Source organism: Diprion similis, chromosome 10 (assembly GCF_021155765.1).
Source record: "Diprion similis isolate iyDipSimi1 chromosome 10, iyDipSimi1.1, whole genome shotgun sequence".
NCBI classification, from domain to species: Eukaryota; Metazoa; Arthropoda; class Insecta; order Hymenoptera; family Diprionidae; genus Diprion; species Diprion similis.
Genome location: NC_060114.1, coordinates 5,452,744 through 5,477,881, shown reverse-complemented (window position 1 = coordinate 5,477,881; position 25,138 = coordinate 5,452,744). Strand labels below are relative to the sequence as shown.

Sequence of the window (25,138 nt, the reverse complement as noted above, 5' to 3'; positions counted from 1 at the left end):
ATTTTCACCCTATATGTCGTGCAAAATTTGTTCCCGTAAAACTTGACTCGCTGTGCAAAATTTCGTGAAAAAACGGCAATTGCGTCACGACGTGTTAGATTCCGAACAGAAAAAACTCATGATAAAAACGAGAAAGATTTCAAAAAACAATACGGAATAATTTATGTTATTCGTTGTGTGGATAATTACAAGAAAAAAATCGTGATTTGGATACATATTAAATGATCGAATGATCATAAATTCGAAGCTTTTGCGTTACGCGTTCTTCCAACGATTCGTAGGTATAATCACAAAAGAAATATCCAAAATCAACGCGTTAAGAAATTCGATAAGTATAACCGATGTTTGACTGAGCCACTGGATAATGTCAAGGATAACAAACTTTTTCGGCGTGTTGGGATTAGGATGTTTCTTCTCGGTGCTTTTATTCTTCAATGGGAAATATGACAGCCCTTCAATGCACGAAATGCAGCCGTCGGCAGCCTTTCTTGAGGCAGAGAAAAACGTAAGTTCGATCAGAAATCCTGACTGCGAATTAATTAAGCTTATCAGCTTTCTTGTTATCAAACATTATTCCATCAGATACATGAAATACAACCACAGAATTTTACAATCCGGAAGTATGGATATGCGTATCAGTTAAAATGAGTATCAAACTGTCGAATCAAATTATACCTCAGAGCAATTGGTCGCTTGAAAAGATATTTTGTAAGCAGCATGTACAAGTCTATACACTTGAATATGTATACGTATGCATGTATACAAACGATTGCATGAGCCAGACTGATAACAGAAATTATTACTCATCTAATGCTACCAAGTCATAATCAATATTTTGTCTACACTTGAATTCCAAAATGTTAATTTTTCTCCTAAAAAGCAAAGGTCTAGAGAAAAGGATTGTAGGGTTCTTCAAGTTCCAAATGTTTCCAAACAGTCGACAGTCTAGAATTCATAAATCTTATTTTTACATTTTCTATAAACTAGCAAAGTATTGATTAGGTGATTAAAAAATTATCCTCGTGATCGTATAAATTTTATTATTCATTGATTATATTATTCCCAATCTTTCGTAATTACTGCTTACCAATTGAACGTTAAGAAATACGTCATTCACTTCCGTGTGCTCAGTGATCACCTGTTCAAATACCGCGTAGATATTCGATAGCAACAGAAACATGTTAAACGAACGAGTCGCAGTCGTTAAAATTATAAAGACTTCCGTTGAAATCAATGTCACAAATATTTTAGATTCTGTTGACTTATTCCTTTAACAATTATTGTTTTCATTCTTATTAAAGATTTGTTTCTACACAATTTGATGCATTTTTATTTAACATTAAAAATTATACTGATTCCAAGTTAAAATCAGCAAAGAAAAATAATGTATTGCTATTAGAAAAAAAAGTACAGCTATAGAAGGAAGAAATATATTCGGAATTGATTGCTTCATTTTTAACCTTTCTGCGAGTAATTATTCAAATTTTTCTATCCAAGTGTCGCACATTATTATTTCAGATTACCACAGCTGTTGAGAAACACGATGATTTTTCATCGGAGATTATCAATAAAATCATTGATAAGCAAAGAAAAATAATCGGCAACGATATGAAGGACTACCAATATCCTAATGAAGAATACAGTGTGAGCGTCAGGTGAGGAAACTATTTCTATGAAGTGAAACTTTCATACTTTTCATTCGCTGCATTTTGTCATCATCCAAGAGGTCTCAAATTCTACGACAACAGTTGAGATTTTGGATTTGTAAACCAATCATATTGCGTCGCAGAAAACTTGAGGATTTGGTGATGGAAAAGAATGGGACGCCGATCAGAAGTGTAATCGTGACAACCTGGCGAAGCGGAAGCACGTTTTTGGGCGATATTCTTAACGCACATCCAGCAAATTATGACCATTACGAGGCGCTGCTGGCTTTCGACATCGTTCAAATACGAGGTCCTCCCTTGGCTGAGAAGGCTTTGAAGTGGGTCAAGGATTTGCTCAACTGCGAATACCAAGATCTAGGTGATTCTAATTTACGTTACACACCGACATTCGCAGAACACGAGAGTAATTTGTACGACATTTTTGGGTGTCGCAGCCGCTTTTACACGTCGAGCGATCGATGGAGAGCTATTTTGACGCCCGAGTAAAAATCGGTTCTGTGACATTCTGCTGGAAAACTCGATCGTTTATTGTTGCGTTAGTAGAATTCGAAAACGGAAAGAAATCGCGATTGATAATTTACATTATTCAGATATTATTCAGATAATTTATGTTTATGTTATGTTGAGTTATGCCGACTGTGAAAATACTTGCACATGCAGTCCGAAGTGTTGATTTTACAAACAGACATTTTCGTCGTTACAAATTCATGCAAGAGGTCGGCAGAATTGCTAGGAAGGTAGGTTCGAGGCATTTGGACAAAGGATCGTTGGAAAAAGAGTTTTTTGATCAATACTGTTAAGAGTCAGCGAATCTATGGTTGGTAGTATCACATGGACTTGAACAATTTTCAACGAGAGAATGTTCATACTAGAATTATGCCTTGTGAAGACAAAGGATGTAAAATGCTCTCCGAAGTCTCGATGCGCAAGTCGATTCAAAGCCATTGGAAAATATACGGTCTTTATAGAAAATGGTGTAGTATGACGGATAACGAAACTACCTTAGTTGGCCAGTAGCTCATGTCCAGTTTGCAGAACACACATTGTCCGAATGAGTTACTATTCAATCTATCTGGCACACTGTCTTCAAAAGGTTCCAGAGTCAACACTTGACAATTAATCACTAATTCTGCGACTCTCCAGCAGGATCCAATCCATATTGTTAACTTCGATATTACATTTCAGATGAATATATCGACTATGGAAGACCACATCCATGGGTTTTTAATCACAATACGAATTTGTGGAAGCACTGTCAAGCTCACAAAGGGGTCTGCTATAACCACAAATTTCTCAGCTCGATGTGCAAGCTCTTTCCATTTCAATCGATGAAACTTGTACGACTAAGGCTACGAATTGCTCAAGAGCTTCTTGCCGATGAAAAGTTGGTGTATTATCAGTGGTGCATTATGAAGTTCATTCACACTCTAAGATCCTTTACTTTGTGGTGATCACCGTTTTGCAGATTAGCCGTACGGATCGTGCTGTTGGTGCGAGATCCTCGCGGGATTCTTCAGTCACGAAAACATCGAGACTGGTGTCCTTCAAGTCCTGATTGTTCCGATCCAGCTTTGACGTGCGCGGATCTGGTCTCAGATTACAAAGTTGCTGTGGAACTGCTCAAGAAATACCCAACCAGATTCAAGTACGTTGTTATCTTGTATCGCAAAGTTTTTCTTTGTAAATGCAAAATAGTAACTGTACAAAAACACGTCTAATTTAAAAAATGCATCGGTTACAACACTATCATCCCTAAATGAGTATAAAAACTAGAAGTTAAATAAGCTCGCTGGAATCATTGCTCATCAAGAGCTTGACTTTTTTTAACGGGCACCAGGATTCCTACATGATTTATCAAGCTATGAATTTTGAGATCGTTCTCCTGATATTTTGTGATTACAATCTGTGATAAATTGTCTCTGCGTAGATTTGATCATAAAATGTTATGATATTAACCTACTTCTGTAAATCATTACTGATGTCAGTTGTTCGATAAATTCAAACTAAAGTTGATGGTTAAAATACTCTTTGCTTTATATATAACAAGTCTGGCCCCAAAACCTAGTAGAAACATGATTATTTTCAGCGGACAGACCTCATAAATCAGAAAATACAGATACAACGATAAATATTAGTTTGAAGTTGTTGAATAATTTCGAACTCGTGTTTTTCGTTATAACTGTGTTCTATAACTTATAAGGTCTATCCACTAAAAATAATCATATTTCCAATAAATGACATGACATTTTGCAGGGTGATACGATACGAAGACCTTTCTCTGGATCCGTACAAACACGTCGAAGAACTATACAAGTTTTATGGACTCAACCTTCACCCGAAAACGAAAACATTTCTCGAATCTCATACCAAAACCAACAAGGGTGGAGTATCGAGTACCTTCCGAAATTCAGCGACTGCTCCGTTTCATTGGAGAACGGAATTAGAATTCGAGGAAGTAGAAGAAATACAACAATTATGCTCAACTGCAATGAAATACTGGGGTTACGTTCCGGCATCGAACGCTACTCATCAGAAGGAATTCAACCCTGTTACAAACTACACGTTGAAATTGTAACTTTTAACTCATTTCTTTCCCCGTTCTAGTAAAAGGGATTTCGTAAATATTGACAGATTTCAATTTCTAACGGATATTCAAAAGGCTCTTCAAATTCATTCAATGTTATCCGATTAAGCCAACAAAATTGGTTAGAAAATCATTTATTATGATCTATGATTGGTCTATATTTGATTTTGCAGTTCTCGTTTTTGATGAAAACTTTAAAAACAAGTTTACTTTATTTTCTATAATTCTTCTTCAATTTATTTTCTATAATTCTTAATTATTTTATATATAATTAATTAAGTGCGTGAAGAGTTTTCGAGAAAAATAGCTGCATCGTCTTTTGTTGTTGTCCGTGTCTTCGACTAATTGTAAGGTGAAGCATAACATAAAGTTATTGCACAACTGACTCTACAATTATTGAAAAATTATAAAATTTTGTCATCAACACCTTTGAATCATATTTTTTTCTACTTTAATACACCAATATTCTACAAGAATAAACTAAAAAGTAAGAACTGAACATTGAGAAAGTCGGTAACTTTAGTATGCCGTTAACAATTTACAATTATCAAGCTAGCGATATTCTTAATTTCAGTTCACATGCCAATTCCTAATCAGTTAAAACGTTGTCGGTTGTAAAAAATTATAAGGCTTGTAAGAAATTGCAATAAAATACTCAGATAAATGCCTTTCCGTCTATATTGACTATCATTTACACTGAATAATGAAACTTATTACGTTATTTCTTTTCAAGTAACACCTGCCACTGAACTATTTTATTGCCACGTGTCCTCATCCTTCTACATGTAAGCCTACTCACAGCCTTAAGGTCCTCACTTATGGGAGAGTGTTTTGATCGATAATTTCGATTTTGATTTTGTGTGCGTGTCGTGCTGCTAAGAGCGTTGAGGTACATTTTGTTGTTTTGAAATACAATTTACGATCATCTGGGTATTGATACTGCAAGATACTGATAAATTTGACATTCTGTTTACAAAATGGAATCAATGGATCCTAGGAATGTTCGATCGTCTGTAAAAATCGATGGCTGAATCGATTCAAAATCGGACGTGTGAAAATCGATCTTTTCATGTTACGTGTCGCAAAAGAGTCAAACTCCAAATTAAGTGAGTGATCGAAACCTCAAGCCAAGCGAATAACCAAAATCCTAACCTCAAAGTCCACTGTTTACTCTCCGCTTTAGTTATTCTTCAGATACGATAATATTACACGAGATGCATCATCCATTGAACGAGACGTATTTTTGTTCAGTTAATATCCTGCGTTTACAAAAAAATCTTCACGATATGAGACAATAGCATACTTGAATCTGGTTGGGTATTTCTTCAGAAGCTCCACAGCAACTTTGAAATCTGAGACCATGTCAGCACATTTGAAAGCTGGCTCGGAACAATCAGGATTTGGCGGACACCATTCTCGATGTTTTTTCGACTGCAGAATCCCGCGAGGATCTCTAACCAACAGCACCATCCTTACGGCTAATCTGCGAAAAAGTAATCGCCACAGAGTGAAGGATCTCAGACTGTGAATGAACTGCACAATACATGAGTGATAATGCACCAACTTTGCATCGGCAAGAAGCTCCTGTGCAATTTGTAGCCTAAGTCGCTCGAGTTTCATCGATTGAAATGGGAAAAGCTTGCACAGCGAGCTGTGGAACTCTCGATTAAAACAGACGTCTTTGTGAGCTTCGCACTGCTTTCACAAATGACGATCAAAAGCAAAAGCCCTTAGATTCTTTCTGCGATAGCTGAGATATTCGCCTTAAATTCAGGATTGGAATTTTTAATCATGATGTCGTTCCGTTAAATTGTGTTGACTGCATACGCAATTGAGAGATTACGACAATTAGCCAACTCATCAAAATCCTGATTGTTGAATTGGTCTTCATTCTCACCGCAATTCGCGGGTCAAATGAATTAAACAGTGACGTCAATGTCATGTCCTCATTTATCGAAGCCTTATCAGGAATGATGAATGATTTCTATAAATTGTTTTCGACGGAAAAGGCGTTAGTAAAGCTTGATCCATACGTACTTTCGAATAAAACAAACCCCGATAAAATTCAATCATAGGCTTTCGAGGCATAGATTTCCAAGTTCATAGAAGAGCCATTTAATTTTCCCCAAATCCACTAGAACCCTACAAAGAATGACGAGGTCTTTCAGCAGAATGTCACTGAACTAATTCCCACATGGGTGTCAAAATCGCTGACCATCGATACGATTCGCATGGTTTGCCTCGTAAATAACTGCGTGACGTGTAAATAGGAGCAGCACCCAGAACTGTCGTACAAACTATTGTCGGGTTCTGCGAATGTTGGCGTGTAACGTAAATCAGAATCACCTAGGTCCTGATATTCGCAGTTGAGCAGATCCTTTACTCGCTTCAAAGCCTTCTTAGCCGAGGAAGGACCTCGAATTCTCGCGATATCGAAAGCAATCAGCGGCTCACAGAAGTAATAATTTCCTGGATGTGCATTGAGAATTTCGCCGAGAAACGTGCTTCCGCTTCGCCACCTTGTCTCAATTACACTTCTGATGGTCATCTATTTTATTCATCCACCAAATCTTGGAGTTTACTGCAAGCCGATACGCCTTCTTTACAAATTTAAAATCCTAACCGCTGTAGCAGTATCCGAAAAATATTTCTCCAACGCAAAATGCACGTGAGAAATGTGTTAAATGAAAGTAGTTTTCTCACCTGGCAGTGATGTTATATTTTCCATCAGGAAACGAACAGTGCCTCGTCTCTTCGCTGATCAATTGCCTGTGTTTATTGGTGATTTCTTCGATTAAATCTGATACGGGATCAACAATATCTTTCTTATCAGCTTTGCTGTTGTGTAGTTAATAATAATTGTACCTATGTTCAGACGTAAGTTAGACAGAAGAATCAGTTTTACTGACAAGCTGGAAACAAAGGAGTCAGTAAATCGCGTTTTCCGTACGTATGAGATTATAAGGATCGAGACAACAAGAATTTCCAAGATAGTGATGTCATATCTGAAACATTTTTCATATTCAAAATGATGCACAAATTTTCTATTCCATTTCAATTACCGTGTCCACTGTATAATTTAACTGCAGTACCACGTAGAATTGAGAACGTGTTTTGGGAATTATTTATTGGTTCTTTCATACCAGACTTACTATTCAACCCTTTTATGCATGATGGTAAGTATACTTACCATCTCCTTATCCTCACGATATCTTCTTTTCTAGACGTCCAATTATTATCAAATGGTTGGACAGGAGTTTTCGAGATCGCTGATCACGAATTCACGTTCAGATTTTCCAGATAGTGGATCCAATATGACGGACAGGAATTCGAAAAAAGCCTCAGGATTAGCTAATAATGGACATGGTTGGATTCTTGAGATCGCTGATCACGAAATCGTTATCAGTTTTTCAAAATTTACGATGGCGGATCCAATTTAGCGGGCAGGAATTTGTAAAAAGCCACGAAATTATCTGAAAATTGATCTCACAGAGTTTTTGAGGTCGCACATCACGATTTTACCATCAGATTTCCGAAGCTAAAAAGTCCAACGCAACATGGCATTCAGGAGTTGAAATTTGATTTACCTTTCTTATTACAACTCGCAATGATATTCTATAACTTTATAGTAATACATACAGCCACTTTTACCAACTTTTTGTACCCCACCTCCCCCCTGGCGAATTGTCAGCGTTCAATACAAAAAGGAGAAAAGAAACAACTGAAAACATAATTTGCAGGAAATATGATGTCTAGGGAATAATGTGCTACTGTTCTTCTGTTTTTCAGGTCAAAAAAGTTAAAATTATGGTTGAGTCGAGAGTAAAGATTATTTTGTAATTATTTTGAAGAGAAAATTACCGTGAATCAACGATATGGCAGTGAACAGAGTTGCGGAATAAAGTCTTTATTCCACAGTTTTGATGCGCAGTTCGAAGTGCGCATCCCAAACTGCCGAATAAAGTAGCTTCGTCGAACAGATCGCGACATAACCTCACTCTTCGTTTTGCTTTTTAATGCCCATACCGCAAAAAATATTGTATGTGGCATGCCCGTAAACCGTTGTTTGGCTCGGATAATTTCAGTACTCGCTTCCAGCTCGCTTCCGGCTCGCCTTCAGCTCGTCCTGAAATCTTTATTCTTGTCAAAAAATAGGCGGTTTACGGGCATGCCACATAAATAGCTATTTCTGTCATTTCCAATTCACAGCTGTTATGAAATTGAGTCTGTTTTACTCAAGTCAATTTTCATTCATATTCGTTTTTGTTCTATTATCGAAACAATGCGATTCGATGTGAATACGTGAATAGCATTAGGGAATAGAAATGTAGTGTGAAACCGACTGTGTGAATATGTTTGAAAGTTTGTATTAGTAGAAAATGAAACAGGCTCACAATTTCAACGTGTAGTTTGTAACAGGGTTGAATTCCGTCTGATGAGTGGCGTTCTTTGCTGCAACATAACCCCAATATTCCATAGCAATCGAACAGGATTTTTGTATTTCTTCTACTTCTTTGAATTCCAATTCCGTTCTCCAATGAAACGGAGCTGCTGTTGAATTTCGGAAAGTACTCGAGACTCCACCCTTGTTGGCTTTGGTATGAGAATTGAGAAAGTTTCTTGCTTTTGGATGAAAAAAGAGTCCATAAAACTTGTAAAGTTCTTCGACGTGTTTGTACGGATCCAGGGAAAGATCTTCGTATCGTATCACCCTGCGAAATATAACATAACCTCATCATCAAGCTCACCTATAAACAAGAGCCAAATCGACTTGGTATATTATCACAAGATATAAAAAGAATGTTGAAAAGAAATTCACTGTTTCGTAAATCATGTGCTACAATTGATGAGTGATTATTATTGCAAGCATGTTTAGCTTCGCGTTTCGATACTCAGGGATGATAGTGTTGTAACCGATGCATCTTTTGAACGAGACGTGTTTTCGTACAGTTACTATTTTGCATTTACAGAGAAAAACTTTGCGATGTAAGATAACAACGTACTTGAATCTGGTTGGGTATTTCTTCAGCAGTTCCACAGCAACTTTGTAATCTGAGACCAGATCCGCGCACGTCAAAGCTGGATCGGAACAATCAGGACTTGGAGGACACCAGTTTCGATGTTTTCTCGACTGAAGAATCCCGCGAGGATCTCGCACCAACAGAACCATCCGTACGGCTAATCTGCAAAACGATGATCACCCCAAAGTAAAGGATCTTAGAGTGTGAATGAACTTCATAATGCACCACTGATAATACACCAACTTTTCATCGGCAAGAAGCTCTTGAGCAATTCGTAGCCTTAGTCGTACAAGTTTCATCGATTGAAATGGAAAGAGTTTTGTTAAGATACCTAATTACTTTAAGTGTCGCACATAAGTACCAGGCTTAAGTTGAATGAAAAATGTAAACGCGGCTTGAGGGCGCTAGCTGCTCCTGCTGCGTCTTCCGGTACAAAGAAACAGAAATCAGTCAGCTAGCAAGTATGGTGAAATTTTCAAAGAAAGTGTATCCAATATAATCCTGCATGTACTTGCTAAATCCGTCAGTAAAATTATTCCTAAATGTATGTTAAATTGTTAAGCTTCGATACAAGTATAAATACTCCTAAGAAAGGTACGTAAACTACAATAAACTGCAAACTAGCAATTCTCATGTGAAACCGCGTGCAACATGTAACCACCATTTCCTTGTTTGATTGTAAATGTTGCAGGCCCCTTTTGTACTTTTGTTATCCTCTTCAGTTCTTATTAACAATAACTCAAATAAATAAGAGATTTAAACCAGACTGAAATTCAATATATGTATACCCACTTCCAACCAAAGAAGAAATATTACAACAGGTTATGGGCCCAGACATAACCAAGGGTATACATATGAACTGAAATAAAAGAGGATAACAAACGTCTGGAAAACAATCGAGTCATGGATACAGTCAGATCTCAACTGGAAAATCTCGCAGAGGACAGTCAGGGAGAAGTCAACTACGAGTCATGGAGGTTCAAGCTGAACCTAACCTTAAAGACTAAGGATCTTTTTCAAGTCGCAACGGGTGCTGAGGTTAAACCGCAGGGACCAGATACTGAAGCAAGCGTCAAGGCCTGGATGAAGAAAGACATTGAAGCTCAAACACTTATAGGTTTAAATGTAAGTAGCGATATAGCAAAGAAAATCTGTAACTGTACGACTGCGAGGCTGATGCTCGAAAAGTTAGAAACTCTATATGAGAAAAAGTCAGATATTACTATTGAAAACTTACAAAGGCTATTCTTTAGTTATAAATATAATGAGAGCAAATCCGTAATTGAAAATTGCATGAAAATTCAGCAATATGCAGACAGATTAAAAGCCGGAGGCGAAGAAATTAAGGAAGGGTGGATTATATCGCGAATTCTGAATATGTTGCCACCTAGATTATATCATTTCAGAACCTCTTGGGATTGCATGAGTAGTACAGACAAAAATCTAAACAAACTTTTTGAATTTTTGCGTCTAGAAGAAGACAGACTAAATGAAAGTAAAGGCGAAAGCCATAATTCTCGAAACGCTCTTATATCAAAACAGTCAGGAAAAGATTATAAACCGCCGAGTCAGAAAATTGAATGTTTCAAGTGTGGAAAGGCAGGTCATTTAAAGAAAGATTGTCGAGGTAGGCCATGTGAAAAGTATTTAGACTATTGTAAGAAAAACTATGGCTGTAATATTTGTAAGAAAAAGGGTCATTTTGCAAAGGATTGTTGGAACAACAAAGAAAAGAATGAAAAGTCTGATAAAGAAGAGTCCACAAAAGGTAAAAGTGATAGACGAGCATTTATAACAATAAGCCTATCAGCTGCAAATGTAAATCACATAAATTCTTTACCAAATTGTAGTGATTTATGGTACCAAGACTGTGCTGCGACACAGCACATGACGTCTCATATGGAATGGATGAGTGATTATGTAAAACTCGAAAAGCCTGTAATGGTCGTGATCGGTGACGCAACCCAAATTGAAGGGATAGGCATAGGGAATGTTAAGTTAGAAGCATTCGACGGTGAGCGTTGGTGTAAAATTGAGCTAAAGGATGTACTACACACACCAAAGATGCCTTTCAATTTATTGTCTGTTACTAAAATATTAGATAAGGGTTACATTCAAACTGCAGATGCAAAAAACTCCTATTTCATGACTAAAAATGAAAATGAGATTGTCGCCATAGCAAATAGGGAAGGAAATTTATTCAAAATGATGTTTCGTATGGATAGGTCAGAAAGTACAAAGAGTGAGTCAGTTCGTTCAGACAGTTGTCTAGTCAGTATTTCTATAAAGCAGTGGCACGAACGAATGGCGCACCAAAACATTAAGTATATTAAAAACGTATTAGATAAAAAGGGTATTAAATATATCAACGACTGGGAAGAGTATGTTTGCGAAGGATGTGCTTACGGGAAGCAACACAGGGTGTCTCATCCGAAAAATAGTAAAGTAGCCTCACGACCGCTGGATCTGATACACGTAGACTTAGGTGAGATAGAAACTAGATCTTTAGGAGGAGCGAAATATTTTCTTCTTCTAAAAGATGACTTTACACATTACCGAACAGTTTATTTTCTCAAAACCAAAGACGAGGCAGTTACAAAATTAGACATATTCCTAAAAATGGTGCAAAACCAATTTGACAGAAAAGTTAAGACTCTCAGGTCAGACAATGGCACGGAGATTAAAAATTGTGATACTAAGAAACTATTAGACAATCTAGGAGTTCTTCATAGCAAGACTAATACATATACGCCAGAACAAAATGGTCGAATCGAACGTGAAATGCGTACAATCGTAGAGGCAGCTAGAACTGCGATACAATCGAAAGGTTTAGATGAAAATTTGTGGGCCGAAGCAATAAATTACGCAGTATTTACAATTAATCAGACTGGTACAAGCTCACAAAAGAATAAAACACCAGCCGAACTGTGGTTTGGACGCACAATAGACATAAGTAAGCTAAGAATCTTTGGATGTGACTGTTACGTTTTATTACCAAAGCATAAACAAACAAAAATCGGTAAAAAGTCGATAAAAGGTATATTTGTAGGTTACGATTTAGATTCACCGAGTTACAGAATCTATGTCAAAGATAAAAATGATGTGATAAGCTCTGAAAATGTAATTTTTGATGAAAAATTTAAGTCAAATCAAAGTCTAACCGAAATGCAGATGCCTCTAAATGAAAACGAAAATGAAAATATTGAAATTGAGTCAGTAGATTCGGAATATGATACACCTGACAATGACACTTCAGATGAAAGCCAAAACTCCGAAATAGTTGAAGCTGAAAATCAAAATGAGGGTGTAAAGTTAAGAAATCGTAACGAGTTAAGAATGCCCAGAAAATTTGCCGAGTATGAGACAGGCTGGATAAATAGCGCAAACAATTGTGCAATGATAGGTGAAGTAGAAGATATATCCGTATCTGAAGCACTGAAAGATAAAAATTGGTACAAAGCAATGCAAAATGAATTCGAGTCTCTAGTCAAAATGAATACTTGGAAATTAGTAGAACTACCGAAAGATGCTAAACCATTATCCTGCCGTTGGGTTTTACGTCAAAAATCCGATGGTACAGAGAAAGCTAGATTAGTAGCGCGAGGATTTGAACAGGAAAAGGGTATAGATTATTTTGAAACGTTTAGTCCTGTTGCTCGTCATGCATCTATTCGATTGTTGCTAAGTCTTGCCGCGTCAAACAAAATGAAGCTAATGACATTCGATGTTAGAACAGCCTTCTTACACGGTGAATTAGAAGAAAATATATATATGTATCAACCTGAAGGATTTGATGATGATTCAGGACGCGTTTGTAAGCTCATTAAGAGTCTGTATGGTCTGAAGCAATCACCTAAAAATTGGAATGAGAAAATCTCATCGTACTTAAAAACATTTGGATTAGAAAATACTGAAGATGATCCGTGTGTATATTATAATAAAGACAGAACCGTCATTATGATCTTATTTGTTGATGACGGAATAATTGCTGGAAAAGATGAATCTAAACTAGTACAAATATTGAGAAAAGTGAATCAAAAGTTTGAGATCACATTTAATACTGCTACAAGCAATCGTCTGTCATATTTAGGGATGAATATTGAAGTAAATTCAAATGGCATTTTCGTAAACCAAGTCCAGTACACTGAGAAAATTATCAAAAGATTCAACCTTGAAAACTCTAGTCCTGTATCCACACCGATGGAACGTGGTATGATAACTGACGAAGGAAAATTTGTAAACGATCAACCACTTAATAAACTAAATCCATATCGTGAAGCCATAGGTAGCTTACTTTATTTAGCTACAATTAGCCGTCCAGATATTAGCTTTGCAGTGAACTATCTTAGTAGACAGATGAGTAAACCGATGACGAGTCATTGGAGAATGGTAAAACGTGTGTTTCAATATTTAAATGGCACAACGAATTTTGGAATCTTCTTTAACGGAGATGATAACGTAATAGCCTATACTGACTCAGATTATGGAGGAGATCCAGTGACTGGAAAGTCAACAAGTGGTGTGCTTATTTTGAGAGGAGGCCCTATTGTATGGCACACACAGAAGCAACGCCATGTAGCAAATTCTACAGCCGAGGCTGAATATCGAGCAGCAGTATCATCTATTGATGACATTTGCTGGATACGACGTTTAGGTAGCGAGCTAGGCATTACAAATCTAAATGAACCCACAACTTTATACGTTGATAACAGATCAGCTATCTGTATGTTGCAAAACACCCATGAAGGGAGAATTACAAAAGGAAAGAAACACATAGACATCTCACGTAAGTTCATTCAAGAACATTTAGAATCTACTATTACCTTAAAACATGTAAAGAGTAACGAACAAATAGCCGATATTTTAACAAAACCTTTACCCTATGTAAGTTTCAAACTATTACGAAGTAAAGTAATTAAGGAGGAGTGTTAAGATACCTAATTACTTTAAGTGTCGCACATAAGTACCAGGCTTAAGTTGAATGAAAAATGTAAACGCGGCTTGAGGGCGCTAGCTGCTCCTGCTGCGTCTTCCGGTACAAAGAAACAGAAATCAGTCAGCTAGCAAGTATGGTGAAATTTTCAAAGAAAGTGTATCCAATATAATCCTGCATGTACTTGCTAAATCCGTCAGTAAAATTATTCCTAAATGTATGTTAAATTGTTAAGCTTCGATACAAGTATAAATACTCCTAAGAAAGGTACGTAAACTACAATAAACTGCAAACTAGCAATTCTCATGTGAAACCGCGTGCAACATGTAACCACCATTTCCTTGTTTGATTGTAAATGTTGCAGGCCCCTTTTGTACTTTTGTTATCCTCTTCAGTTCTTATTAACAATAACTCAAATAAATAAGAGATTTAAACCAGACTGAAATTCAATATATGTATACCCACTTCCAACCAAAGAAGAAATATTACAACAAGTTTGCACAATGAGCTGTGGAACTTGGGGTTGTAGCAGACGTCTTCGTGAACTCTGCACAGCTTCCACAAATATGGATTGTGAATGAAAGCCCACGGCCTGTGTCTGCCATAGCTGACATATTCATCTGAAATTTAGAATCCAAATTGACAATCGTCACGGCGTTCTCTATACGGAATCTAGAGATTATAATAACTGATCTACTCGTCATATCGTATCCTCATTCTTAAGTGGTTTGTCATTCTCACGAAGATTAATATGCCTAATGAACTGAACAGTGACATCAATGCCATAAGTAGTGATACAAGGAGAATTCTTCTTACAGATTCCTGTTACCGACACTTACCGACATCCTCTCCCCAGACTTAAAACCTTTTTGTGATGACGTCACAGTCTGCCGTACCGACCCTCGATCGATACAAGTTGCCGGTAAGGCAGCACATTTTGACCTTCGGTAGATTAAATTGTTGGTAAGGCAATACTGTTTTAACCTCAGGTCGGTACAGCAGACTGTGACGTCATCACAAAAAGGGCTTGAGTCTGGGGGGAGGATGTCGGTAAGTTTCAGTAACAGAAATCTGTAAGTAAAACTCTCCTTGTATCACTACTGCCATGCCTTCTTATCAGTACTAATGATTCCTATCAAATAATTCTCAAGGTAAAGATAATTGCGTCAATGAAGATCGATGTACACACGTCCAAATAAAAGGAAACCCTAATCCAATTGAATCATTACTTTTCAAAGTATGAATTTCTCTCTATACCCTCTTCACCAATAGCCGATCTACCTATATCAGATTCTCAAATCCATTGAGAGACAAGCGAATTTGCATTAAATCCTCTCGAACATTACAATGAATGATGGAGTCTTTGAGCAGAATTACACACAACTGATTTTCACGTGGTCTTAAAAATTGCTGAACCTCCATGTGATTCGCATGGTTTACCTCCTGAATAACTACCTGTCATTTAAAAACGATCGTGATCCCCAAAAATATCGTACAAATTATCGTAGTCCTGCGAATGTCAGTGTGTAACTTGAATTTCAATCACCTAGATCTTGATATTTGCAGTTGAGCAAATCCTTGACCCACTTCAAAGCCTTCGCAGCTACAGGAGGACCTCGGATTTGAACGATATCAAAAGCCAAGAGCGGCTCATAGTGATAATAATTTGCCGGATGTGCGTTGAGAATATCGCCTAAAAACGTGCTTCCGCTTCGCCACGTTGTCACGATTAAACTTCTGACCGGTCTTCCATTTTGTTCCATCACCAAATCCTCGAGTTTACTGCAAGGCGAGATAATTTCTTTATAAATTCGAAATCTCATGTTTTGTAGGTGGATTTGGAAACTCATAAATGGCGGAATTCACCAATTGAGGAATGTAAAAAACGTTCGAACAAAAACAGCATCCTTACCTGGCACTAATGTTATATTTTCCATTGGGATATTGATAGTCCTCCATAGCATTGCTAATCAATTCGGGTTGCGTGCTCATAATTTCTTCTATCGTCTTCATTTCCGGATCAATCTCTCTCTCCTTAGCCACAGTATTCTGCAATAATAATTGTATGCAAAAACACAAGCCAGACGTAAACATACAAAATCAAATTTAACAATCAGTTCTCCACTAAAATGCCGAAAATAAAGTAGTCAAAAAATCGCGTTTTTGATACCTATAATGAGATTACATAATGCATAGACATAAAACGATCGCACCCGCACGAATTTCTAAGATGACGATTTCTAGTTCTGTATCATTTTTTATCTCGCGTGTCTAATAATAGTACGGTCTAAGGATGTATGCGCCATTATATGGTGCGTTCTACACGATGATCAAGTCATTTTTCATTTACCGACACCAGTTTTTGACAAAAATTCAAAAAACCTCAAATTAGGCCGGTTTTTTCGAAACCTCGGCTATGCAGCTCAAAAATGACTTCAGATTTGAGTTCCTGAAAGTCGAAAACCCGTGGAAAACCAAAATGCAGCAGCCAATTGGGCAACCAATTATATTACTCAACGGTTAAACGATTTACATTCGAGCTTTTTGTCTGAACTACTTACTCTTTTGTCTGAACTGATTGAACTTGTATGCGAATACGGATGGAATGCTATCAATCGAATCGATTTTTATCGATCCTGAAATGATCAAAATACGACATCGATATCCAAGCTTTTCTTTATGACTGGTGGATCTTCCATTTTGTTTATTTATAAAGAGATTTTTGCAGTTTATTAATAACAGAGTTTGATAAATACTCGATGCAGGGCTGTCTCGATAAAAAATCAACAAAAAGTATCGCATTTTGAGCAACCAATTACATCAGTCAACGGTAAAACGATTCATATTCGAGCTCTTTGTGTAAACTAATTACTCACCTTCTGCTCAGACTGCTGGGGAACAGGAACTGTTGGTTCTGTTTTCCGCACTGAATATCCTCCATAATTCTGATTGAAAGTTGAATACAGTGTAAAAAAAATACCAAGGCCTATCAAACTGTAGAAACTTGCACGTTTCGACATTTTGGTCTGCTGTTTTTCGCTCCGTTGCACGGATGATCGATCACTGTAAACCGTACAAGAAACGTCATTGAATGGTGTCGAGTTTTGTTATCATTCGATATAAGGCTGTTAAGGAACGATATTTCTAGCCGATAGAACAGGTTGTAAAAAATTATAACTACTCGTTTCATTTTAGAAACGATGATTGAAAAATCGTACAGTTCAAAAAAATTTAATCATAACCCGAGTCGACTTTTTGGCCCCGATTTAGGGGATAATTAAAAAATAAAATAAACAAGGATCTATAGAGAAGACAATCTGACCTACGCAGGACTATCTTGTACTGAAAAGTGAACCTATTCTAGGCCTAAACTTTGCAGATATTTGAATTTTGTCCACGGTTTATAGATCCAAAGTAAGATATCTTTAAGACCTCCTTAGGAGGTCCTCTGGATCCTCAATCGTAGAATCAATAAATGTATTGCAATTTGATACAAGATTATCCAGCAAATATTGATGTACAGTTGCATCCAAGGACAGTAATAAAATAATTTTTGTAACGCATGGACGATTTTTTCGTTCTTTCACCCATTAAGCAGGACTAAAATAACCCAGTTTAGACCAGCGTTTAAAAACAAATTTCGATATTTTATAGAAAATCATCTTCAATTGAGATAAAATACATTTTTGTTGGGATGTATTGATTCCATGTTTAATTAGAACAGAATTTGAAAATGATTAGTATTTTACAGTACCCAATCCCAACTAATTGTTCTAATTCGAAGTATAAGTTGAAGTTTGAAAATTTTCGATTACTCCAAAAGAAATAACGTACTAATGACGTTTCATTATTTAATATAGCCGATGGTCGGTATACATGGAAAAGCATTTATCGGAGTAATTTATTGTATCTTATCACGAAGCATATAATTTTTTACAACAGACAACGTTTCAAGTGATCAGAAATTGGCACGTGAACTGAAATCAAGAAAATCGTTTGAAGGCATACAAAAGTTGGCGGCTTTCTAAATGTTGTTGATATTCAACTGGAAAAGAATATTTTTCTGCGAGTTTAACTACGACAGATGATCACTCCTAGCATTGACCTTATATAAAGTAGATTCTTGTAAAATTTCGGTGTTTTCGAGTAGACAGAAGTGCGATTCAAAGAATGTGCAGAAAAAATTTTATAATTGTTTAATAATTGTAGAGTTAATAGTGAAGAAACTTTATTTTGTGCTTTACCTTACAATTGATCGAATACACGGACAACAACAAAAGACGATGCAGCTATTTTTCCCGAAAACTCTTCACACGCTTGATTCATCACAGGCATAAAATTATTGTTTTAGACGCATAAATTTCGGTATCCAGTGGAAAATGTTTAAAAGAAATCAAAACTTGACTATTCCATCGGAACTGCGTTAAATGAGAATTAAATTCAAGAATAAATAAAAACTTACTTTCAGAACTAATAATTGATTTTTATTAATCCTCACGTGTCTTCAGACAAACTGTGTTAAAAAAATAGGTATTTTCGACTCACAATTACACCCTAAAGCTTTCACCAAGCGAGTATCAACCGATACTCCTGTATTGTGGCCCGCGAAGCTCAAGACTCAATAAAAATTTCAGTTTGCATAACGCGAGGTCTCTTCTTATCAATGATCGTAAAAATAATAATAATCAAATTTCTACAGGTGGGGAGAAACAATGTTCTTCCAACACTGGACAAGCTAGGTCCAAGCGTTGGTTTTTTCATAGTTGCAACCGTGCTTGAAAGCGCGAGGTTTCCGTGAGACTTTCCAAGCTGAATTATATAGAATAAAGTAAACTTATTTTTAATGTCCTGGGGGAAAATTTATGTATCAAAAACAAGGTCTGTAAAATCAAATATCGACTGATCATTCGAACAAATGTTGTGGAGACAAATAGATAACATTAAATAATTTATAAATTAAAATGTATTGGTATGTTTGTAGGTTTTGATGTTAGATCTAATCGGTTAGAAACACTGTTTCATTGAAGATCCTCTCGAATGTCCCTTAGAAATTGCAGTCTGTCAATGTTTTCGAAATTCCTTTTACTAGAACGGGGAGAAAAATAAAACCAGCTACAATTTTAACGTGTAGTTTGTAACAGGGTTGAATTCTTTTTGATGAGTAGCGTTCGTTGCCGGAACGTAACCCCAGTATTTCATTGCAGTTGAGCAGAATTGTTGTATTTCTTCGACTTCCTTGAATTCCAATTCCGTTCTCCAATGAAACGGAGCAGTCGCTGAATTTCGGAAAGTACTCGACACTCCACCCTTGTTGGCTTTGGTATGAGATTCGAGAAATTTTTTCGTTTTCGGGTGAAGGTTGAGTCCATAAAACTTGTAAAGTTCTTCGACGTGTTTGTACGGATCCAGAGAAAGGTCCTCGTATCGTATCACCCTGCAAAATGTCATGTCATTTATTGGAAATATGATTATTTTTAGTGGATAGACCTTATAAGTTAGAAAACACAGTTATAACGAAAAATATGAGTTCGAAATTATTCAACAACGTCAAACTAATGTTTGCCGTTGTATCTGTATTTTCTGATTTATGAGGTCTGTCCGCTAAAAATAATCATCTATTCACTAGGTTCTGGGCCCAGACTTGTTATATATAAAGCAAAAACAATTTTGACCATAAACTTTAGTTTGAATTGATCGAACAACTAACATCAGTAATGATTTACAGAAGTAGATTAATATCATAACATTTTATGATCAAATCTACGAAGAGACAATTTATCACAGATTGTCCTCACAAAATATCAGGAGAACGATCTCAAAATTCATAGTATGATGAATCATGTACGAATTTTGGTGCCCGTTAAAAAAATTCGAGCTCTTAATGAGCAATGATTCCAGCGAGCTTGTATAGCTTCTGGTTTTGATACTCAGGGATGATAATGCTGTAACCGATACATCTTTTAAACTAGACGTGTTTTTGTACAGTTACTATTTTGCATTTACAAAGAAAAACTTTGCGATACAAGATAACAACGTACTTGAATCTGGTTGGGTATTTCTTGAGCAGTTCCACAGCAACTTTGTAATCTGAGACCAGATCCGCGCACGTCAAAGCTGGATCGGAACAATCAGGACTTGAAGGACACCAGTCTCGATGTTTTCGTGACTGAAGAATCCCGCGAGGATCTCGCACCAACAGCACGATCCGTACGGCTAATCTGCAAAACGGTGATCACCACAAAGTAAAGGATTTTAGAGTGTGAATGAACTTCATAATGCACCACTGATAATACACCAACTTTTCATCGGCAAGAAGCTCTCGAGCAATTCGTAGCCTTAGTCGTACAAGTTTCATCGATTGGAATGGAAAGAGCTTGCACATCGAGCTGAGAAATTTGTGGTTATAGCAGACCCCTTTGTGAGCTTGGCACTGCTTCCACAAATTAGTATTGTGACTAAAAACCCACGGATGTGGTTTTCCGTAGTCGATATATTCACCTGAAATATGGTATCAAAATTAACAAATGGATTGGATCCTGCCGGAGAGTCGCAAAATTAGTGATTAATTGTCAAGTGTTGTCTCTGGAACCTTTTGAAGGCAGTATGTCAAACAGATTAAATAGTAACTCATCAGGATAATTAGTGTTCTGGAAACTCGGCATGGACTATTGGTTAATTAACGGAGTTCCCTTAAATGTCATACCACACCATTTTCAATGAAGACAGTTTATTTTCCAATGGCCTTGGATCAACTTACGCATCGAGATTTCGGAGAGCATTTTACATCTTTTGTCTTCACAATTTATACAAAGACATGATTCTAGCATGAACATTATTTCCTTGAAAATTGTCCAGGTCCATATCATACTACCAACCATAGATTTGCTGGCTCTTAACGGTATTGATTAAATAACTCTTCCTCCAACGATCCTTTGTGCGAATGACTCGGAACCTACTTTCTTAGCAATTCTGCCGACTTCTTGCATAAATTTGTAACGACGAAAATGTCTGTTTGCAAAATCAACACTTCGGACTACATGTGCAAGTGTTTTCACAGTCGGCATAACTCAACATAACATAAACATAAATTATCTGAATAATATCTGAATAATATGAATTATCAATCGCGATTTCTTTCCGCTTTCGAATTCTACTAACGCAACAATAAACGATCGAGTTTCCCAACAGAATGTCACAGAACCGATTTTAACTCGGGCATCAAAATAGCTCTCCATCGATCGCTCGACGTGTAAAAGCGGCTGCGACACCCAAAAATGTCGTACAAATTACTCTCGTGTTCTGCGAATGTCGGTGTGTAACGTAAATTAGAATCACCTAGATCTTGGTATTCGCAGTTAAGCAAATCCTTGACCCACTTCAAAGCCTTCGCAGCTACAGGAGGACCACGAACTTGAACGATTTCGAAAGCCAACAGAGGTTCGTAGTGATAATAATTTGCCGGATGTGCGTTAAGAATGTCGCCAAAAAACGTGCTTCCACTTCGCCACGTTGTTACGATCAAACTTCTGACCGGTCTTCCATTTTTTTCCATCACCAAATCATCGAGTTTACTGCAAAACGAAGTGATTTCGTTATTGATTCAATATCTCAGCTGATCTGATTGGATTCGAAAACTCTTGAACGTTAGAATCCAGCAAGTGAGAAATTGAAGAAAAGTTTAAATCAATATAGTCTTATTACTTGGCACTTATATTATATTTTCCATCGGGATATTCGTAGCCTTTCATCTCGTTGCTGATCAATTTTCTTTGCGTACTGATGATTTGAGCCAGAATTTTTTCAGACGATGCCGGTTCACGTTTCTTCTTAACACCCGCAGTATCTGGCAATAACAGTACCTGAATGAAGTCGTATCACAAGTTTTCACACAATCGTTTTCACTCGCTGATCATTTGAGTTATCATTAAAAACCGAAGTCAAAAATTAATTTTTGCGTTAAAGGATAAGAGTTGCTGTTATCGTTAAATAGATTTTAAACAATGTCTTACCTCAACTGGTTTCTGAATCTTTGCAGGTTGCGCTTTTGGTACGATTTTCTGCAACAAAAATACGTAAAGCGTTATCATTGAATAAATTTAATACCAACACAACTGTTGTTACGAAACTTATTTGAGAATGTTATCAAGTGGCTGACTGCACAGCTATATAACCACATGTTGTCTAATAAATGGTACTTTGATAACTTAATTGGAATTATTAATTGTACACGATATGCGTTGTGTTTGCAATAAATTTTGTGACAAATTCTATGCAAACAATGAACCACATTAATGCTAGAAAATTGTTGCAATGATGCCGTAGGGTGTCGCAAAAAAAACCGACTATTTTTTGTTTTTGAGCCTTGTGTGACAGAATTTTAGTTTTTGATGTTTTAAGAGCCCACTCCAAAAGACAGCTAAAAAAAAAAGATCTTAAGACGTCGCTCCAAATTTTAAAAAATGTCAAAAATCGTTAAAAAATTATATTTTCACTACTTTGTTTGATTTTTAATTCATGTCGTGGTGTATTTATATCGATTTTTTTTTACCAAATGGAAGAAAAAAATGTATGAAATTTTAATATGAATATTAAAAGGTCGCTCGAAAAAATCTAAAGAAATGCATCAACAAATGAAAAAAAATTATCAGCGACCTTTCAAAATTCAAATTTTGAACTGAAACTTTTGGAAGCTTATTTTTTTTTGGTCTATAAAATGATACCGTAACGAGAAAAAAAATAAAAAAAAAAATTAAAACAATCGATTTTTGATGATTTCTGACGTTTGAAAAAATGTGGAGCGACTTCTTGAAATTTTTTTTTTGACCTGTTCTTTGGAGCGGGCTCTTAAAAAATCAAAAACTAACATTTTGTCACACGGGACTGAAGAAAAAAAAAATAGTCGGTTTTATTTTCGACACCCTAATGATGCAGTGATATGTAACAGTACCAAATTGGTTTATTGGAATTTTGGTAAAAGTAACCAAAACAGTTTTTTCTTCTTTGTTTTTTGCTGATAAACGATTAATGATCAAATTTGTACACTGCTATCGATAAATTGATATAATTGTGAGATACAATTTATATTTCGATAGCTATTAAGTTCTTTTATCAAGGTCCATTACGTAAGCCCTGATTAAATGGTAAAAAAAATATTTACAATCATATGACTAACCGTTCATAGATGTGATTTCAGTCTATTAATCGATATCGGCTGATATTAATACTTCCGGACTGTTTAGTATCTCACCAGTCGTTATATTTCATAATTTTCAAATAAGGCGATAATAACGTTTGTTTCTCACGGCGACTCGGAGTCTGGATCAAATTGAGTTAGGAGAAGAACAAAAAGTGTTTCAAAAATATCCAGCAGAGTAATCATTAGCATCAATGACAATGAACATTAATGAAACGTCATCTCTGGTGTGCATTAGAAATGATCTAGCCTAAATTCGAATGACAAAAGCTGAGATATGAAGAACTTGAGAAACCATTTTATCGGATGTACAGATCGTTCAAAATGTTTAAAATCTGCTGTTCTCAATACGATTCCGATGCACTGATTCTTCTTTCCTGATCCCTGACTGAGACGGTGCGTCTCAATGATTATTAATTCATATTTGAGGTTTTCAACTGATAATTGAACTCACCTTTTGCTTTGTGTTTGGCACAGCGGCCGCTGGCTGCATTTGATGCACTAAATGGCTGCCAAATCTCTCGTTGAGCATCAAAAACAGCAGGAAAAAACTACCGAGACCCACCAGAACGTAGAAAAAACTTCCTCTTTGCAACATTTCGGTCTGATGTCGACTGACGCAGTAGATAATATCGAGAAATCTGCATTCGATAAAATAACGACACAATCATTATGATCCACAATTGAAATAAATCAAGCAATGATTGATTGTCACGTGTGTAGAACGAAACAGCAAATAAAATAGCGCAAAAAGCAAAAACGCACGAAATTTTACCTCGAGCAAAATTTCTAGTTGTGGTTACTAAACTATTTTTACTATTTTTACCATGAGTAAAAAATGTAGTTCTGGGTACAAAATAACTATCGAATTTGTTGCTGTAACTATAAATTCTGCTATATGCTACTGTCTTTAATGATTAATGTCATTTGTAATGTATTAACTTCGAACTGTTACGGTAATTTGATGTTCGTGCTACAATAAATTAAGTTAAAAACCTTATTAGACATTCAAAAAAATGCAACGAATTGGACAGACAGAATCAATGTTGCATTACTTAGAAAGTCAAGTATCGTCAGCTGTAATCAAACTGAATATTTACTTCTACCACACGTTTTTGTAATTCCAACAATATTTCAACCACCACCGAAAGGATATCCTATAATGTTTAAAAATTGTCTGATAACCATAAAATGTGAAATTTTTTGCAGTACAGGTGCAGTTTTTTTTATTTTAGTGTACAGTTTCACAGGAAATAAAAATTTTTTTACACCACACGACATGTTGGAATGCAGCGGACTCGCAACGACACGCAGTATCGGACTCAGGATTCAATTGTTGCGAAAAAAAAATAGCACACACGATTTTAGCAAGCGCAAAATGTAATCAACACGCCTTTTCAACGTATTAGAAACGAGCTTAGCAGGGCTTACGAAGCTTGATCACTTTACGAAACTGTGCGTAAGGCTCCGCTTTTTCCCTAATCATGAGTGAAATTCCAGCAGGTGGGGATTTCGTGGTCTCCTAAATTCAGGAGTGCGTTGATTTTATCGCCAGACTTCACATCTGGGGCTTTTGAAACGTGCCGATAAGCACATATCCGCGTTACGTCGATGTTTACAATCATGTCAGTGGGAAATTGACTCGGGGAAAGAAAGTTCGTCGTTATGAATTGAATTTTTAGAGTTTTTCCGATTCGTGGAAATCGTGGAAATACTTGATACGATAAGAATTATACAAAA

At 36.4% G+C, this 25,138-nt stretch overlaps 3 protein-coding genes and 1 pseudogene across 4 annotated transcripts; 1 reads left to right on the top strand and 3 right to left on the bottom strand.

Moving 5' to 3' along the window:
- The first annotated feature begins 288 nt into the window (after window positions 1-288).
- On the top strand, window positions 289-4,247 carry LOC124411203 (carbohydrate sulfotransferase 5-like). Its single transcript, XM_046890187.1, has 6 exons — window positions 289-505; window positions 1,519-1,655; window positions 1,790-2,025; window positions 2,853-3,051; window positions 3,133-3,312; window positions 3,921-4,247. Exons 1-6 carry the CDS (start codon window positions 365-367, stop codon window positions 4,240-4,242), a joined length of 1,215 nt encoding a protein of 404 aa, XP_046746143.1. The 5' UTR covers window positions 289-364; the 3' UTR covers window positions 4,243-4,247.
- A 1,223-nt stretch (window positions 4,248-5,470) lies between these two features.
- On the bottom strand, window positions 5,471-7,097 carry LOC124411394 (annotated as a pseudogene).
- Window positions 7,098-8,641: 1,544 nt separating this feature from the next.
- LOC124411206 (carbohydrate sulfotransferase 3-like) lies at window positions 8,642-17,252 on the bottom strand. 2 transcript variants are annotated; one of them, XM_046890191.1, is made up of 8 exons: window positions 17,083-17,252; window positions 16,118-16,276; window positions 15,752-15,987; window positions 14,704-14,825; window positions 13,003-13,011; window positions 9,516-9,583; window positions 9,255-9,434; window positions 8,642-8,963 (listed from the first exon to the last, which is right to left on the bottom strand). In XM_046890191.1, exons 1-8 carry the CDS (start codon window positions 17,223-17,225, stop codon window positions 8,642-8,644), a joined length of 1,239 nt encoding a protein of 412 aa, XP_046746147.1. In that variant the 5' UTR covers window positions 17,226-17,252. The 2 variants fall into 2 exon arrangements, with proteins under 2 accessions (XP_046746147.1, XP_046746148.1); XM_046890192.1 differs by lacking the exon at window positions 17,083-17,252 and having other exon boundaries at window positions 15,752-16,029; window positions 16,118-16,224.
- Window positions 17,253-19,210: 1,958 nt separating this feature from the next.
- LOC124411202 (carbohydrate sulfotransferase 5-like) lies at window positions 19,211-23,996 on the bottom strand. Its single transcript, XM_046890186.1, has 7 exons — window positions 23,853-23,996; window positions 22,215-22,262; window positions 21,907-22,064; window positions 21,541-21,776; window positions 20,505-20,703; window positions 20,244-20,423; window positions 19,211-19,639 (listed from the first exon to the last, which is right to left on the bottom strand). Exons 1-7 carry the CDS (start codon window positions 23,994-23,996, stop codon window positions 19,318-19,320), a joined length of 1,287 nt encoding a protein of 428 aa, XP_046746142.1. The 3' UTR covers window positions 19,211-19,317.
- Between the last annotated feature and the right edge of the window lie 1,142 nt (window positions 23,997-25,138).